This window comes from Gracilinanus agilis, chromosome 2 (assembly GCF_016433145.1).
Source record: "Gracilinanus agilis isolate LMUSP501 chromosome 2, AgileGrace, whole genome shotgun sequence".
Taxonomy (NCBI): Eukaryota; Metazoa; Chordata; class Mammalia; order Didelphimorphia; family Didelphidae; genus Gracilinanus; species Gracilinanus agilis.
Genome location: NC_058131.1, coordinates 364,848,294 through 364,868,051, shown reverse-complemented (window position 1 = coordinate 364,868,051; position 19,758 = coordinate 364,848,294). Strand labels below are relative to the sequence as shown.

The 19,758-nt window shown below is 40.6% G+C and overlaps 1 protein-coding gene across 1 annotated transcript in view; it reads right to left on the bottom strand.

Annotated features, from left to right (window-relative positions):
- Positions 1-19,758, bottom strand: part of SH3PXD2B (SH3 and PX domains 2B) — a 95,224-nt gene that overhangs the window by 28,658 nt on the left and 46,808 nt on the right. The window contains exons 4-6 of the mRNA XM_044659836.1: positions 19,147-19,223; positions 13,224-13,315; positions 8,755-8,780 (exon numbers count right to left, since the gene is read on the bottom strand). Of these exons, the coding sequence (XP_044515771.1) occupies positions 8,755-8,780; positions 13,224-13,315; positions 19,147-19,223 (195 nt within the window). The remainder of the gene's footprint in view (positions 1-8,754; positions 8,781-13,223; positions 13,316-19,146; positions 19,224-19,758) is intronic.

The following is a 19,758-nucleotide window of genomic DNA, read 5'->3' as shown; positions in this document are numbered from 1 at the left end:
AAAAAGAAATGAAAAATAGTAGCAAAGAAGAATGAAGGAAGAGAGGGAAAAGAGAAGTGAAGAGAAAGCAGAAAACAGGAATAAAAGAAAGGAAATAAGGATTAGAATCTGCCTTTCTGTCTTTCACCTTCTCCTTTTGTGATTCTCTCTCTCTGTCTTTCCAAGAAAGTCAGAGCAGAGTAGCAAAAGGAATGCTGGGCTTGGATCAGGAGACTTGGATTTTGATCATACCTCCAATACTTATTAGTTATGTGGTACCAGGCAAACCATTTAATCTCTTGGTCTCCGTTTCCTTGCTTATAGAACAGGGATAATACTTGCATTACCTACTTCACAGCATTGCCGTGAACAAAAAGCTCTGTACATCTTGATGCTGTATCAATGAGAATTATTATTACTATTTCAGGGCCAAAAATGAAGTCACACGCATTGTTGAATGTGGTTTTGTTTGGAGACCAATGGTGAATCCAAAACATAGGTATCAATCCTCCCTAGCATTAACCTTTCCCTTTCCTATACAACCAGGGGCTGATTTCCTCAGGATCTCCCCTCCAAAGCTCTGGAACTCAGTTCGCCTGAGAGAACCCAGGCCACTATTACTCACTCAAAGCAGGGAGGCAATGGAGATAGAAATTTCCAAGAAGGCCTTACAGTAACTCGGGGCCAATGCAGGGCATTTGGCTGGAGATGTGAGGGAGAGGGAGGTTAGTATTTTATCCTCAAGTTAGGTTATGGAAAGAGTTCAGCTGTCAGCCTTAGGCTACCACAGAGCAGGGTATCACTTCCTAGAATAACCCCAACAGGTGGAGCCGGACCCCTGAATATGCATTTCTTCTGAAGGGTGTAGCCCAACACATAGGACTCAAAATCCCAAGAATCCTGCTGCCTTTGCACTTCTGTGCACATGGGTATGCTCACAAAGACCAAAAACAACCCAGCAAACATCTGTTCCTGAGTGAACCTAAATATACATACCAATATAGTGAGCTTGTACTTTTTTGGGAGTTGTGATTTTTATGTTCTTCTGGTATCCACATATCTAATATAAATGCATTAGATGCTAGTTGAGGAGCTATTTGTAGCATATCCCCACTAGGATTTTCCCCACAGGAAGAGAATGCACCTGAGAGCAAAGGCAAATGTTTTTATATACTTATTGTCCATTTTGCTGAGTTAAACATGGAGGCTATGCTAGGTCTATGGAAATTAAAAATTCATTATAACCACTTAAAAAAAGCAAACCCTTACTTTCTGTTTTAGAATCGATACTAATTCTTTGTTCCAAGGCAGAAGATAGTAAGGGCTAGGCAATTGGGGTTAAGTGACTTGCCCATGGTCATCTAGCTAAAAAGTATCTGAGGTCAAATTTGAACCCAGGACCTCCTGTTGCCAGCCTGGCTTTCTATTCACTGAGCCACCTAGTTGCCCCATCATTTATTTTATCTATCTATCTATCTATCTATCTATCTATCTATCTATCTATCTATCTATCTATCCACCTGCTCATCCATTTATTTATTTATTTATTTGTTTGTTTATTCATTCATTCATTCGTTTGTTTGTTTATTAAGGCCCTTACCTTCTGTCTTGGAGTCAATACTGTATATTGGCTCCAAGGCAGAAGAGTGGTAAGGGTAGGCAATGGGGGTCAAGTGACTTGCCCAGGGTCACACAGCTGGGAAGTGTCTGAGGCCAGATTTGAACCTAGGACCTCCTGTCTCTAGGCCTGGTTCTCAATCCACTGAGCTACCCAGCTGCCCCCCATAATAACCATTTTTTAAGGCAATCACTGATTTTTTTTTCTTTTGTCCCACTGGCAGTAACCCTATTCCTTTATACTAGGAATGTCCTCCTGAGATCAGTCATACCTAGGAACTCAGAAAGGGTCAGAAAGGTTTTCTGAAACACAGTCACGAACTGGAGAAAATAGTCTGTCTAGCTTAATTTTTTTTAAACCCTTATCTTCTGTCTTAGAATTGGTACTAAAAATTAGTTCCAAGGCAGAAGAGCTCTAAGAGCTAAGCAATCTGGGTTAAGTGACTTGTCCATGGTTACATGGCTAGGAAATGTCTGAGAATGGATTTGAACCCAAGATCTCCCATCTTCAGGCCTCCCACTCTTATCCACTGAATTACCTAGATGCTCCTCAGCTTAATGTTAGTGTTAATTTTGGGAAAAAAGTTCCCAGGGACCCCTACGATCATCTTTTTTTGAAGGGAGGGGTTTCTAATTGAGGAGAACAAAGGAAGCAAAAATCCATTCAAAATAAAACATAGTTTAAACTCTCCATCCTGAACTAACATCATATTTACCAAAAACAAAGATTTCATATTGGTACGATGGCCCTGAACTGAACTGGACAAGACCTTTATCAATGGACTGAGCCAGTGAAGAAGTAACACTTGAGTTTTCAACTCCATGTGAATGTTTCTGTGCAAATATGCAAAGATTCTGTGATCTGATCAGCTCCTCAACAACTCCCTCCACCAACAAAGACTGCCAACTGTGTGTCTTAGCCAAAGAACTGCTGTCTAATCCAACCCACATCAGGAAAGGAATTCCCACTATGCCATCCCAGAGGAGTGGTTTTCCAGCCTCTGTTTGAAGCTCTCTACTGAAGGGAGTCCATTCCTCTTTGGGACAGTGCAAATTGTTGGGAAGTTTTTTCTTTACATCAAGTCTAAATGCACCCCTTTGCCACTTCTACCTACTGCCTTTGAATCTTTCTCTCTGGGGTCAAATAGAGCACAACTAATCCTTCTAGATAAGACTTAGGACACATAGAAGTGAAATGCTTTGAACGGGATCACATACCTTGTAAGGGTCTAAGGTGGAGTTTGAACCCAGGTCATTCAGATTCTAGGTCTAACAAACTATCCACTACAGGGAAAGGGTAAAATATGAAGTGACAGGCAACATTCCTCAGGGTAGCAAGATGGGAAGTATTTAACCAAAGAAACAAAATACAATAGGATGTAGATAATGTAACTAGGTGGTTTTCTGAGTCAACATGCAGCTAGTAGAGATCGTTAGGTAGAGTTTAGAAACAGAAATGGATTTCCATTTCTATTTGCATTTGATACCACTGCATCACACTATGCGGACTTTTGCATGTTTCTAAACAGTCTGAAAATGTGACCTGTTAATGCCTTGCTTGAGTGAATCAGAGAGCGGATTTCAGATGGACACTGAGCATGGGGAGAGAAGGAAGATGGAAAAAAAGGAGAGGGGGTCAAGATTTAGAGATGACATTTGTGAGATGATGCCTTCTCCTTATCCATAGAATTTAGTCTTTCGGTTCCTTTCGAAACTCAGCCCAAGCCTCTATTGAAGCTCAGACTCTGGGTACCTAGATCTAGGTGAGGGCAGCATTCTTCCCTTCACATCCTAATGTGTTACTCTCTGACATCAGGGGGTCTAATAGAAGGGAGGACCGACTACAGCGAAAGCCAGAAGCTCCATTTTTGCCCTGATCTGGTAGTTCCATTATTATTATACTGATACATGAGGTGTGTTTTTTGGTCCAGATCTATGATTTCATCAGAGTGAGAAACACCAGGTTGCAATAGATCCACCAATGCAGATCCCACAACTATTCTTATCTCTTCAGAGTTGCCTGGTGTAGGGGAATAAAGGGTTTTTGGGGTTTGATATATTAAAAGGTGGTTGCCAGGGGGAAAATCTCCAATTAAGGAATAACCTCAAGTCAAAATTGACTTTTATGGAAGTTTATTTACAATTGAGAAGAGAGAGAGGAATAAGGAAATAAGAATAGGTAAATTACTACGATTCTCTAATTAATCCAGGTAGATCTAATTAACCCTCAGCCAAGAATCAGAGGGCCAGAGGCCCAGAGGTGAATGAAGCAAAGCTTCATTCACAGAGTCTATTAAGGAAGTTCCTTAAAAGAAGTTCAGGAAGATTCAGTCAGTCTTTAAACTCACCACCTCCATGGACCAAAAGAGCTAGAAGACCTCCTTCACCAGCCGCCCTCTTCACCAGAAGCACCTCTCCCCACTCCACTCCCTCTTTTTAAAGGGGTCACTTATGCATCACTTCCTATGCCTCCCTCCTACTTTGCCTGTCCAATCACAATAGATGCTTCTTGTAGGGGCAGTCAGTTGACTCTGATTCGTCACCCACTCTAGCACACCTTACCAATTGGGTTACAAATTGGAGGTGCTCTCACCTTTGGTGATTAAATCTAAAGATGGGCAGTGTAGACTTAATCCAATTATCACACTGGCTCACTAAGGGGTTAAGTGCAAACAGCCAGAATGTATGGGACATGGACAGTGAACCCAGATGGTTCTAATTCTAGGCACTCTATCCACTACTTACAGAACTTACAGATGAGAGAAGAGAATCTTTCTTTTACCCTAGTCAAGGAGCCTCAACCAAAGTAATTTTAAGATCGGGGTCCACTTTAGGCAGAAGTGCTTGACTGTGAAGTGTAATATTGCCAGCAAGCTCCCAAATACAGCTCACTGCATCCTTTTGGATAAAAGCTGAAGAATCTAGAAATCTACAAATAGATATGTGTGTGTATACATATATACATACCCATATGTGTACACACACATACACATATAAATTCATTCAGGGGGCAAATAGGGGAGCAGAGTGCATACAGCACCAGATCTGAAATCAGGAGGACCTAGGTTCAAATCTGATCTTATACATTTCCTAACTGTGTGACCCTGGGCAGCTCACTTAGTCCCTGCTTGTTTAGCTCTTGTCCTTTTGTCTTAGAGTTGTTTCTAAGACAGAAAGTGAGGGTTTAAAAAGAAAACATACACACATATTTGGGGGAAGGTGGCATGGGATATACTCCTCTGGAAAAGCAGGAACAGGGAGATAGGGGTTTAAGATGGGGTAAGGAAAAGGACAAGGCATAATAGCAATGGGGAGATTTTAGAGTTGGGAAATGTTGCAAAGCACCTCCTGGTAGGCAAAATATTTCTGAGCATGCCTGGAACTGGCCAATATAATCCCTATTCAACAAATCCCTGTTCTCCCTTCCACTGAAGCCCCCTCAAAGATTCATTATGATACGGAGATGACCCCAAGTCCCCCACAGGCTGTGTCAGTTGGAGCTCAGCTCTAGAAGGTGCTACCAAACTGGAAGGACTTTGAGTATGGTCATGTTTGTCCTTCAAGGGCCTTTCAAGCTGGGTGAGGAGAAGGATTCAGAATCTGAAGACTGGCCACTAGGTGGTAACTGGGGAGAGAGAGTGGGCTCTGCCTCTCAAGAATACTATCTGTCAAAGTATAATGATGTTATGATCTGAATTAGTGTAGATAGTATCAGTACCTTTGATAACAAAGATCTTCTAAAGCAAATGGGAGCAGAGTCACTAAACCGTAAATAAGGATCCCTGAGGGCTGTATATTGACTTAGAAGACCATGTATTAATATTACCTATGTTCTGTTGTGGTTTTATTTTTATTTATTCATTTTCCCAATTGCACATAATAACAAATTTCCACATAAGTTTTCCAAAGTGTACTTTTATTTTTGTCAAATATTTCTCAATTACTTTTTTTTTAAAACCCTTACCTTCCGTCTTGGAGTCAATACTGCATATTGGCTCCAAGGCAGAAGAATGGTAAGGGTAGGCAATGGGGGTTAAGTGACTTGCCCAGAGTCACACAGCTGGGAAGTGTCTGAGGCCAGATTTGAACCTAGGACCTCCTATCTCTAGGCCTGGCTCTCAATCCACTGAGCTGCCCAGCTGCTCCCTCAATTACGTTTTAATCTGGTTTGGCCTTACTTGGGGATGTTATAGGCCACAGTGTTTGATACTTCTGTATTTAAAAAAAAAAAAATTAACTTTTAAACTCTTTCTTGCTGTCCTAGTAAGAACTTTAGGGTGGAAGGGTAAGGGTTAGATAAATGGGATTATGTGACTTTCTTAGGGGTCACACAGCTAGGACATGTCTGAGGCCAGGTTTGAATTCAGCTCCTCCCAACTCCAGGTCTGGCTCTCTCTCTATAATGTGCCACATAGCTGACGTTGACACTTCTTTTGAAAGCAACACAAATTTTATAATGTAGGATAATGGCAAGTAGAGGATTCACTTTGCTCTACTGACAATTTTGCTAGAAAATATCAGTTCTGGAAAGCAAACAATAGCCGAGTAAAGAATAATATCTGGGGTGCTAAAATGTACTAAAAACCCAGAGAATGCTGATTCTGGATGGTCCAAACAAGAAACATAAAAAATTGCTAAATAAAATGATCAGGATCCCTGTTAGATTGTGGGATCCTCTTCTCTAGTAGAATTAGGGTAAATCTAACAGCTTGACAGTTCATAAGACTAGCCTAGCCAAAGTATTGGAAGAGGGAAATTGATGGAAAGGAACTGTAGACATGGGAATTTTTCCCAACTTAATTATCTTTGGTTCCTTAAAGCAAGAAGATGTTCAGAGGTTTTGAACCTTAAATGGCTCTAAAACATCTGCACGCACTCCTCAGCTTGTCCTAAAGAATGGACAAATTTTAAGGTAGAAGTAAGAAGAATAATTAAGAGGCTGCTCAGCTCTGATTTTGAAAGCTGTGGTCAAGACTATATAAACTTTTCCAAGTATTGCAGCAAAATAAAGTAGTCCGAGTTATCACTAATTACACGTTCCTCTGTCCCTTCTAGGTGAGGGCCTTCATCATTGTCTTGGAAAAAACAGGTTCCTTCCATGCAGACACATCACCTTTATTTACCCAAGCTGATTCTCCTTCCTTTTTATTCCTCCCACTGGTTCCTTCCGGGGACAAGATCCTCGCTATAGTAAAAAACATAGGCCTTTTGGCCATCTCAGGAAGGATGAAATGGCCTCCTATTTTCTACTCCCTTCAAGGGCCTATATAATTATCCATGGGTCCAGTGGCTATTTGTAGCTTTAGCAGGATGCCAAGCTCCCCCAAGTACCTATTAAACCAGAAAAGGAGAGCTGTAAACAGACCTTGGTGAGAAGAGGTAGGAGTTAATTCCAGGCTTTGGGTCTTTGGGTAGTTCCTTCCAACCCTTAAAATGCTAGATTTAGTTCATATCTTCTTTCCAGGGACAACCTTAAGTCTTTTAAAAAGCACTGGGGACCACAATCTTTCCACTCAGGAGTGGCTCAAGAAACCAGAGATGCTGAATTCAGAATATTGGAAGGTAGACATGCACAACTGCAAACTATGGAGAAAACTAATCTCCGTGATATGGAACCACCAGATTTAAAACTGGAAGGGATTTTGGGGATCATTTGGTTCAGTGGTTCCCAAACTTTTTTGTCTTACTGCCCCCTTTCCAGAAAAAATATTACTTAGCTCCCTGGAAATTAATTAAAAAAATTTTAATAGCAATTAATAGGAAAGATAAATGCACCTGTGACCATCACCGCCTTCCTGGATCGCTGAAGCACCCACCAGGGGGTGGTAGTGCCCACTTTGGGATCACTGATTTGGTCCAATCCCTTCACTTTACAGAAGAATAAACTGAAGTCCAAAGAGGTAAAATAACTGGCTCCAAGTCACCTAGGCATCAAATGGCCCAGTCAGGAAGACACCTTAGAGGCCATTTAGCCCAACTCATCATTTTATTGGATGAGAAATTTCAGCCTGGAGAGTCTGAGAAACTAGTCCCATAGTTATGCAACCAGTAAATGTTTAAGGTGGGAGTTGAACCCAGATCTTCCCAACTCCAGTTCCAACACACTCTCCATTACAAGTGTGAGAATCATTACAAGAAATTCTCATATTGTGATGGCTCCCAAGCCTGAAAGTAGAATGCCCTGGTTTACATACTCTATGTCCTTTCCTTTCTCTGTTGTTTCCCTCACTAGAGAGCTGAGCATCCAGAGAAGAGTAAAGAAAGCTATAAATTTTAAAATGTTGATTCTGGGGAGAGAAGGAGCTGCCTCTGCCTGACAGTCTTTGGGGAGGGGGATCTCAGTATCTCCTGAGGTAGTCCATTTCCCTCTGGAACAAGACTGAAGGGATGAGATGTACCATTGTTGGTGAGAGTGAGGAGAACATTTCCAGAGGGCTTTAAAGAACTTACAAATGGCTTTCTTTAAAACAACCTTTTGACATATGAGACACTTGGGGAGCCCTCCTCCTTCACTGGGTTGAGTGCTCCTTCCACTACTACATATCACAACTCCTTTATTCCTTCCCAAATTATCTTAAACAAAAAAACAACCCTTACCTTCCATTCTAGAATCAACACTGTGTATTAGTTTTAAGGCAGAAGTGATAAGAGCTAGGCAATGGGAGTTAAGTGACTTGCCCAGGGTCACATAGCTAGGACCTAAATCATCTTAGAGAGTTACCATGTCCAAAATAATCCATCACTTTGCAGTCAGTCTAATGAGGAATCCTTTCTGTTCTTAGACTCAGATGGCAAGATATCCAGGCCATTGCTGGGCCCAAACTCAAAGACCTCTGGCTTTGTAAGACCTTCCTGGGCTTACAATTGGCTGTCATAACTTTCAAGGACCCTGGGTCCCTCGTTTCCATGCCATGAGGAGGTATTGGTATAGGACTTTGGTGGAAGCTGTCAGAGTGCAAGTATTACTTAATATCTTCACTTTATAGAAGAGGACAATTTGGATCAGAGAGGTTAAGTGACTTCTCCAGGGTTGTACAGTTAATAAAGATTAGAACTAAGACTCACACTCAGATCCTCAGATTCCAAGGCCAGGAGCATATGCAAGAATCTGGAGAGATAATTCAATGGCATAAAAGGGGAAGAAAATTTCATTCTTACCAGATTTCTTCTTTCCAATATGTTCCCTGTATAGAAAAAAAGCAGAGATGGGAGGGAGAAGAATAGTAAGTCAGCATGTGTTGTGTATAAATGATGAGTTTTTTAATTTAGTAACAGTTTTTGCATTCTAGAGAAAAAACAGCAGAAGTCTCCAAGATATCTTGGAATTCTGAGGCTGCTTTGGATAGAAAAGACCTCAGAAAATCCCTTGATGTTTCTATACCCCTCATGCTGGTGTTTCATCTTGCAAAGCTGAATTTCTTAGAGAAATCACTGGTCAAGGAGGCACGTGGGTTCTTTGGAAAGAGGAAACCACTAAGGATAAATCCTGAGAGGGGCTTAGGCTGAGGAGCACACTGCTGATGAAGAACTTCAGCCAGCACATCAGTAAGAAATCCAAGAATGAATCCCCAAACGATGTCCTTCTTAATCTGCTGGCATTTTGAAAAAGCTGCCATGGAGATGGAGCACATGCTCAAAGGCTGAATCCACCATATAAGTAATCCATACACTTGTCTTTAAAGGCGGTAGTCACGCTGGACTAACCCCAATGCATGTTAGGGACTACATGACTCATGGGATACTTCCCACCCAAAGAGCTGTACTGTAGAGTGAAAAAGATGGTGAAAGAGATTGGAGGAGGTGGGGCTCCTAAACCTGGAAATGCTTCCTTAGTTATGGTTCTTTAGAATCAAGTGGGCTCATAGATCTATCCTCCTACATGTCAAGTACACGTGTGGCTGGGTTTTGCCAGTTTTTCCTAATCTTTATCATATGCAACATCAACTTTGAAGAAGCAGCCAGGAGAACACGTCTGCTCAGAAATCTATAAAGAGCTCCAATTCCCTCCTACTTAATGCAGAAGCACAGCCTTTAAGAGACTCCACCAACTGTCTGAGCCCTGCACACTTAACTGTTTCTTTCTTACTTTTTTAATATTCTCACTACTTCTTAAACAGAATGGGAAATTTAGGCTCAAAATCTGTATTCTAGATAAGCAATTGCAACTGCTGGCTTTAGTCTCAGTCTCAGTTCAGACATTTTGTTTAAACCTTCCCCAACCTATATTTTTCTCCTGCCAAAACCCTACTACAATGCCCCCTCACAAGATTTAAGTTTTGGAAACAACCTCCATTGATCAACTAGTGCAATGCTTTGATTTTATACATGAGGAAACCGAGGTCCAGAAAGTTGAATTTCCTTAAATTTATATAGCTGGCAAATAGTAAAACTGGGATTTATTTGTTTGTTTAAAAAAAAAGAAACCGAAAAAAACCAAAAAAAACCCCCCAAACTCCTTAACCTTCCATCTTGGAATCAATACTGTATATCAATTTCAAGGCAGAAGGGTGGCTAAACAATAGGGGTTAAGTGACTTGCCCAGAGTCACACAGCTAGGAAGTGTCTGAGGCCAAATTTGAATCCTGGCTCTCTATCCACTGAATCACTTAACTGCCCCCTTGGAACCAGGCTTTGAACCCAGGTCCTTGGACGCCAATTCCATTGCTCTTCCAAAAAGTCTTCGCAGATGAATCCCACCCATTTTTCTCACTCCCTTTACATCAACCTCATATGTATTTAGTTTCATGCAGCTGAATTCATTTGCTCTCACTGGATCTTCCTCTCCTGCCAAGCCAAAGCCCTTTCCAACACAAGCGTTTTCCACCCTTCAGGATGGATACAAGTCCTCCATCAACTGAGGGGAGAAATCCAAAGCAAAACCAGCAATGCAGCTGAGCATGGAATGTGCTGACCTAGTCTCTTCTCTGCCAGCACTTCTGAATAAAGGAAGAAATAATGAATGAAAAAAAGAGTTCTTGATCTTCCGATTCCTTTTAAGTGTTGGCTTCCATTCAATTTCCTGGAGAAAGAAGTTTATCTTATTTATGAATGATGACATCCACACAAACCTTAGAACCACTGTATCACAGACAGCTGAGTCAGACCATTTTCTACCACTATTCATCATGTGGTACAATGTCCCCCGTGGAACTTGTGGACCAGCTTAAAGCCAATTTTCACCAGGGGGAGAGAGTCAGAGACTTGGGATAATTAGCATTTTGGATGTGAGCTTAGATAAGCATTTGGGCATTTGGCTGGAATAAGAGCTTATAAATAAATATCTTAGGTACCCCAAAGCCAGAAAATAGCTTCCTTTTCTAGTGGCTTTTTCTAGTGACCATTTCCCCTCCCTTTTACACTTTGAAAAGAACAGTGGATTTAGGGTAAGAAAACCTGTGTTTGAATCCAAGTTCTGCTATTTCCTAGAAATTGTACCTTTCTAAACCTCTATTTGTTCAGGTATAAAATGAGGCACAGTGCCTAGAACACAGGAGGTACTCAATAAAGTTTAAGATGAGGTCTAGATGATTTCTGAGATCTCTCTTCCACTTCCAAATACTACAATTCTCTGAACCATGTGCTTCTAGTGGGTCATTCTGTTCATGTTTTGGGGTTTTCAAGACATGCCAATGAAAAAGGTGAAAGCCGGAAGGGAAGGAGAGTCAGCTATGGAGTCCTGTTTGAGCAGGGGAGGGTTCTGTTGTTGTCCAGTCTTTTTTCAGTTGTTTCCGACCCATTTTGGGATTTTCTTGGAAAAGAAATTGAAGTGGTTTGACATTTCCTTCTCCAGCTAAGTTTACAGATGGGAAAACTGAGGCAAACAGGGTTAAGTGACTTTCCTAGGGTCACACAATTAATAAGTATCTGAGGGCATTTTTGAATTTAGGTCTTCCTGACTCCAAGATCCACCTAGTTTCCCCTAGGGGAGAGCACTAGCAATGGACACTTTTGATGATGCTTTCATATCTAATATCTTATTTGATTCTTAAAACCACAATGTGAAGTTGATAACATGAGTATTATTATCCCTTTTTGAAAAAATTATTTTTGGTCTGGACATGAAATTATATTGGTGTCAAGAACTCCCTTGACCTAAGCAGAGCAGTAACTATTCTGCAACCTTAGGGAGTTGCCCATTACAGTGAAAAGTCAAGTGGTTTGCTCAGGGTCACACAGCTAGTATGTTTCAGTGTCAGGACTTAAATCCAGAGCTTACTGGATTCAAGGCCAGCTCTCTAGCCACCTATGCAACACCGTTTTTCATCTTTAGTTTATTTAAAATATTGTTTTTCTGGATACATTTTGTTTTTGTATATATCATACATTTCTTAATGTATCCCTTCTTTATCCCCTTTATTATCTTTATTTTAAATGAGAAAAATGCAAGTAGAAATGACATTAGGAGGAAGAGGTTGGGTTTGGGGAGAAGTTGGAACATTTCAGCAGGGCTTAGCTCTAAGACTTTTGAGATTCTCTCTTGAGTCTGTAATCTGCCCTTTGCCATTTTTAAATCACTCTATTTTGAAGGAAAAAATGGGAAAGGATGACAACTCAGTAAAAGGTGGGAACAAAATAATTTTGGAGACTATAATAAAACTACTAATGATTAAATTTTGGGCCCATAATAAATATTCTTTTTGCAAGGTGAACTTCTTTGCTCACATCAGGGTTCTTAAGGGACCTAAAGGACTGAAGACTTTAAGAATCCCTGGGAAGATGGACAAAAGCATGACATTTGGGCTTCTTGTCCAGTGGTTTTCAGATCCTGGTGCTGTTCCTCTCCACCCACTCCCCAATCCAACCAAAGAAGATTGCTTTCTCTCTGAGCAGGAAACAGATTTTCAGCAGAGGAGGCTATTACAGTCCAATACTCTTTAAGCACAGAAGGGTCTGCCAATATCCCACGCCTCTCTCTCCACCTTTTGATTGAGTTCAAGCTAACTTGAGCTTTTAGGCATTTGTGCTGGTGCACAGAAGAGTCATTTAAACCTAGCATGGAACTAAAGTTTCTCTCTGTTTTTTTCCCTCCTATTTTTCCAGGCCTACTAGCAGCTCCCTATTCCTTTCTAGGTTGTCACTTCATCTCTTTGCTTTCCCAACTATCTTATCTCTTCGAAAGACATTGTTTTCCCCATATTTTCTTTTTTTCTTTTTATGAAAGGCTTTTTTAAAAGTGTTGTGTTTTGTGTCATTCTTGTACTACATTTATTTTATCTGCAGTTTCACGGTATAAGCTTTGGGTACGTGTTTTTAAAATAATGCTTATGTTCTGTTTTAGAATCAAAAGTATGTATTCATTTTATAGGCAGAAGAATGGTAAGGGCTAGGCAATGGGGGTTAAGTGACTTGCTCGGGGTCACAAAGGTAGATAGTATCCGAAGCCACATTTGAATCTAGGACCTCCTGTCTCCAGGCCTGACTATCTATTGAGGCACCTAGTTGAACCCTGGTATATTCTTAATTCAAATTTTATATGCTTCCTAGAATGGCATAAGATTGCTCACTATCTTGGGATGCCTTGGCATTTATGGTCAGAATATAGGGAGAAGCTTGAATGTGGTTGTCTCCAGAATTGCAATGGATATTCCTGAAAGGAAAGTCAACTGGACATCCACAAAGCAACTTACTCTTTAGGAGGATTCAGATCTTCAGGTCTTGTTTCAAAGAATTGAAGTACTTCATCACACTGAGAAATGTAGGGTGGCAACCGGATCAGGGCCTAAGGAAACAGAGAAATGTGAAATTTGGTTCCTGCAGGAAAACTGACTATAGGGGAAATAAAACCACAGTGCTAAATGGTTGAGAGTCCTCTCCTGGCCCTCATCCTCCCACTGAGCTCTTAAGACCTTTATCTGGACCTGCACTTTATATTCTGATAAGTATCTTCCCAATGTTGTTTCTTCTGAGGACTAGGATATAGTTTAATTTGCTGGACTCTCAAAAGGCTTGGGAGATTATGTGTTTGGTTACACAGTTCGGGGGCTTGAAAGCTCAGCAAGGGGGTAAGAGCTTTCTGGTTCGGGGTTAGCTAGTTAGCTCAGGGTATGATAGAAAGCCAGATTTGGAGTCAGGAGAGCCTAGGTTCAAATTTGACTAAAGACACTTCCTAGCTGTATGATGGCCAAATCACTTAAACCCCATTACTGTTCTTCTGCCTGAAAATGCTATTATTGATTATAAGACAGAATATAAGGGTCAAAAAAAAATGAACTTCCCCTGGTGCAGCCGGCCTCCCCCCAAATCGGTGAAGTTTGCCTGGAAGTTAGGGGGAGGAGTCTCCAAGTAGCATCATTACCCTCAGAGATATTAAGGAGGTCCCCTTCTCCCTAAAAATAGACAGTTCAAAAGAGACTGAAGATACTGGGCTCTAACAATGAGATACACTGGTTAAAGACACACAACACAGCACAAACATTTAGACACTGCCTTCGTGGAAACATCCAATTATTTCCCACCCACCAGATGCTGTTTTTATTTTCAGTTTTTACCCATCTGGCAATAGATACCCAAAGGAAACAGTGTGGCACCCATTGATGGGGATGAATTCCTTCCCAAATGTACAGGGTAAGAATGAATGGATTAAGGGCTGAGTGCTTAGATATGTCTGTACTGAGCAGTCAATTAACTAGTCAACTGAGCAGGTCACTGACTAGATTATATATTCAATCCTCTGCTGAGCTTTGTGGAAAATAAGAGTAATGTTGTTCATACTCTCCCCCTTCAAGGAGCTGTCAAGTTAGCTGGGGTAGTATGGTACAGGGCTATTTCCCCTTCTGTAGCTCTCTACCCATACCACAGAACTCCACTGGAACTCAAGAATGCCAAATTTACTCATTAGTACTCTATGGCAAAACCCAGCATTTTATAAACTGTCCAATCATAATGGCAATTTCTTGAAAAAGCCTTACTTACTTAAAACACTTGGTATTTATGGCTCACTGATTTTTATTGCCCATTTTCTCATGCCATTTTCTTTAGCACTGATCCAGAGGGAATATCTTTTATCCAGGTATAGATCAAAGAATCCAAAAGGGATCTTAGTATTTTTTTTTTCATCCCTAAACTCCTTCACTCACTGGTTTAGAACTCATTCTCATATCTTGAGTTAAGCAGGATATTACACTAATTATTCACCTTTCTCTGAATTTAGAGACTAAACCGCCTGACATTACACACAGGATATTCCAAAAGTCTTACTGAAATACAAGCCTTGAGGGTACACTCTGCTCTAAAACTTTTGGGATAATCTAGTCATTTCCTGCACACTGGGGTTTGGAGACAGAGGAATGGGGTTCAAACTGAGAACTGTAGCACTGGTACTTACTAACTGTATGACTTTGGATAAATCACTTAATCTCTCTGTACCTCAGTTTCCCCATCTGGATAGGATGACTTCTAAGGTCCCTTCTAGCTTAAATTTTTGAATGTTTGAATATTTAGCATTATCTCGAGTGAGACTCAGGGTTGCATCTCGAGAAGATGCTGAAAATGCTTGCTAATGATAATATTTGGGAGGCAGAGGTGGTGGTGTCTGTGGTAGTGGTATACCCTGCCCAAAGCAGGCACCTGAATCCTATCACATCTCAGACTTGAAACAGCTTCTACCCATGATTTTTAGCTCATTTTGTCTGAGAGCCCAGGCTCCCAATAAAAAGGTGAAGAAAAAAAATAATAGGAGAGGAAAGACATAAAAAAAAGAACCGATCTATAAATGAGCCCAAGGCACCTAGAGCAAATTGGCACTTAGAGGATATGTCTTCACTCAGAGGCCATAGCAGGCAGAGCCAATCCAAATAACAAGGGAGAAGACTGGATAAGTGACGTCCCCAGACAATGCAAGACCTAATTTTAGTGCCAATCTCCTCTTTCTCCAGTGAGTACTAAACAAAAGGAAGCTAGGCAAAAGTGGCCACACAGCCAGGTTTAATTTCATCTTCTTCAGTCTATGGTAGGAGTGTGAACAATGAATTTTAATTCTGAAATCAGACAAATGTCTATTACTAACAAAATGCAAAAGGAAAGAGAACCATTAAGTTTCTGAAAAAAAATTGTGTTATCCTGGTTTGGGGTTGCATTTCTTAAGGTAGGGACAGACAGATCATAACAATGGCTGTCACAGGACTTGGAAATCTCTACCCCTCTGGGTAAGATGTAAGGGATTAGCACAGGGCACAACATGAGCAGAGAAAGTCTTGCTTGCCTGTCTGCCCATCTGAACCCTGATGGTTCTAGTTTATTTCAGAGACTGGCCTCTTCCTTTCGAGGAAACAGGAATGTGGAAATTCAGGCTAAGCTAAACATCCACTTTATTCTACATTAATGCAGAATGCAATGCATTAACCAGAAGGAGAGAAAGCTTCTAAGTGGGTCATAGAACATCAGGCATTATGTTCCAGTTGTTAAGCCAAATGGATTCATTATTTCTTATATCATCAAACACAACAGCCAGAAGCAGAAGGCAGTAGCTTCTTATCACTTAAAGACTTTTTCTTTCAAAATCAAATTTGGTAATAGGAGTAATGAAAGGGGAAGTATGTGTGGATTGCTGTTCAGATTTGGGAAATTAGACTTATAAAGGTAGAAGAGATGGGATCATAATTAAATAAGAGGGAAAAATTAATCTGGCAAATACTAACCCATTAGGAAGGTATGGTGGGACATGTTAGAACATTTATCAGTTTGGAAAGTGACCCCAAGAGGCCTAAGAGCATGGTATTCTTGGCAGAGCATGTACTTCAACAAAAGAAGATTCTCTCTTAAAAGCTCATAAAGAGAAGGGAAGGAAGCACCTAGGTAGCACAGTGGGTAAAGTGCCAGGCTTGGAGCTGGCAGGATCTGGGTTCAGTTTTGGCCTCAGATGTTTCTTAGCTGTGTGATCCTAGGCTAGTCACTTTATCCCATTTGCCTAGTACTTGCTCTTCTGTCTTAGACTCATTATTAAGGCAGAAAGTAAGGGTTAAAAAAAAAGAGAGGAACAAAACTAATTACTCTTCCATTTCTATAGTGCTTTATGGTTTAAAAGCACTTTCTTTACAACTCTAGTACACTATAAATCTTGTCATCCCCAAGAAGCATCCTGTGTTGCATGTACTAGTAAAGGTTAGAGGCGGGATCCAACAGGATTCCAAGATTAACACTCTTTCTCCTACATACTCTGCTTCACTAGGCTTTGAAAATATCCTTTTCCCCATGCCTAGAGTTGTGTAAGAAAAGATGGTTTTAAGAAATCATACCTTTTTCTAACCTTTTTTTTTTTAAACCCTTACCTTCTGTCTTGGGTATTGGTTCCAAGGCAGAAGAGTGGTAAGGGTTAGGCAATGGGGGTTAAGTGACTTGCCCAGGATCACACAGCTGGGAAATGTCTGAGGCCAGATTTGAACCTAGGACCTCCCGTCTCTAGGCCTGGCTCTCAATCCACTGAGCTACCCAGCTGCCCCCCTTTTTCTAACCTTTTAAAAATTTTGAGACAAAATTCTCCCCCTCTCTTCCCAACTCCCTGAGATGGTAAGCAATTGAATATAGATTTTGCATCTATATGCAATCAGAGATCATACTTTTAAAATTCTCTCTTTCTTTAAAGAGTTTGGATTTGCCTGAGTTTTCTGAGAAATGACCCTATGAACACATTAATACTAGTGACAATTAGCATTTATACAGGGTTTTGAGGTTTACAAAGCACTTTACAGATCTTTTTTATTTTATTATGCCCATTTTATAGATAAAGAAACTAGGCTTCAGAGAAGTTAAAATCACAAAGGTGGCAGCTATCTGTGGTAGTATTAAACCCCATATTTCTGGCATGAAGTCCAATACTCTCTTTACTATATGACGCTGCCTCTTCCTTCTGTATCATGTTCTTTTTCCCATACTCCAATGACCTCCTCCTATACCATCTATCTCAGAGCCACCAACATAATCACATTCTGATAAAAAAGATTATCTTTCGCTTCCAACTTAATATCTTGTCACTTCATTTACATCTCAACGTTCATTCAACCTGCTTTTTAGCCACTGCGTAAACCTCCAAGCTTTTGTATCAGTCCCACAGTGGGTTAGGTTGGAGTGGATCTGTAGCTTTGAAGGATAAAGATTTAGGAAGTGTAGAGCCTTTATGTTCTATCTAAGAACCCTTTAGCCCAGGTATCCAACTGACTTAGTATATTTCCCAGTAGGTCTGAAGTGTCTCTCTCCAGAACTACAGCCCCAGAGACACCCACCCCAGGTGCCAAAGATGCCTGTATCATAGCATACTATCATATATCATATCATATCATAGCATAGCATACTAAATATGACAGCTAATAGAGTTGATTCCTGAACACCATGCCTTATGCCACAAATAAGACAAAAAAAAATCCTGGTCTTTTTCTTCCTCCCTCCCACAAAACAAAACAAAGAAATGGGTCACTAATTATTTCCTGGGGAATGTCATAGGATCACAGAACATTTCAGCCAACTAATCATCCCTGTCCTTGCATGAAGATCTCCAGTGATAAGGGGCTTACTACTTCCCAAGGCAACCCATTTCACTTTTAAATAGCTCTAGCTACCGTGAAGTTTATCTTTATAGAATATATGAAATAATCGCTTCTCGACCTTTTGGCTAAGATCAAGTGTAGCACAGAATATATGAAATATATATATATATATGTTTATATATGCAAAATAAGTTTAATTTTTCTTTTGCATGATGCTTTCAAATGCTTAAATGACACATACCATGCCCCTTTCTCCCCATCTTGGTCACTCTCCTCTGAAATGTTTCAGCTTATCAATGTCCTTCCTAAAATAGCCCCAAACTGGACAAAACCCTCTTGATAAAAACTATCTAAGGCAGTGATGGAGAACCTTTTAGAGACTGAGTGACCAAAATGCAACCCTCACACTGCATATGAGCTGCCCCCTTCACCCTAGGCAAGCCACTTTACTCCAATTGGCTAGCCCTTGCTGCTCTTCTGTCTTAGAATTGATACTAAAACAGTGGATAAGGGTTAAAAAAAAAAAGACTACCCAGGACAGAGTACCATTGGTCCTGACACTCAAACCCAGATTTTGTCTTATAGCCACAGAAATAAATACTGTTGGCTCATACTGAGTTTGAAGTCCACTAAAATCTGGAGTGAGTTATGTTTAACTGGGATCCTCTTTGAAATCATGCCCCCTGGCAGAAAAATGTGACTCTAAAATACCCTGCGCTCGCTAGAGTGGCTTCTGTGTTGATGTCTGAAAAGCAATTTCCAAAGATGAAAGAAGCACAAAGTTATGTGCATGTGGATATGTGAAATGATAACAATACTATTTTGTCCCTTGACCAGCTGAATAAAGTCAATTCCACTGAGGGAAAAATCAATCAATAAACATTTATTAAGGGCTTTCTGTATGCCAGACACTATGCTAAGCAGTGAGGATGCAAAAAGAGGCAAAACATAGTCCCAGCTATCAAAGAGTTTATAATCTAACAGAGTGCTAGATACAACAATGGAGAATTGACAGCTTTAAAGAGAGGGAAGATTGGGTTGCTGATTCTGAGATAGCTTTCAACACACTTACCTTACAGTATTCATCAATGGGAATCAGACGTTTGACAGCTACGTCTCTGATGTGGCTTCGTCTGAAGAGAATTTTGCCTGTGGAAAAGACCAGAACACTGCTGACATTAGCTAATACTTAAACTGGAAATCCACAAATATTTTAACTTTATAGGTCATCTCAATGCACCCCTCCTTATCCAATAATTCTGTGCTTAGTTGATGGGGGGCTGGAGGGAGAGGAGGAATGAAATGACAACCAAGATGCAAGGACAGAAACAGGATCTAATCCGGAAAGTGAATGAAGGGTCCCTTGGGAGGGGGCAAAGAATCATAGAAACATAAAATCTCAGGCTTAAAAAGGGACTTGATGGCATCTAATCTAATCTTCACCTACGTAGGAACTACCCCTACAGAATCTTCTACAATTGGTCATTTACACTACATTTGAAGATCTCACCCAAGTGTTGGGTAATTCATGTTAGGAAATGTATTATCTCTTTCTAATTCTGGACAGTTCCAAATGTTAAGAAATGTCATATTAGGGGACAGCAGGGTGGCTCAGTGGATTGAGAGCGAGGCCTAGAGACAGAAGGTCCTAGGTTCAAATCTGGCCTCTGACACTTCCTAGATG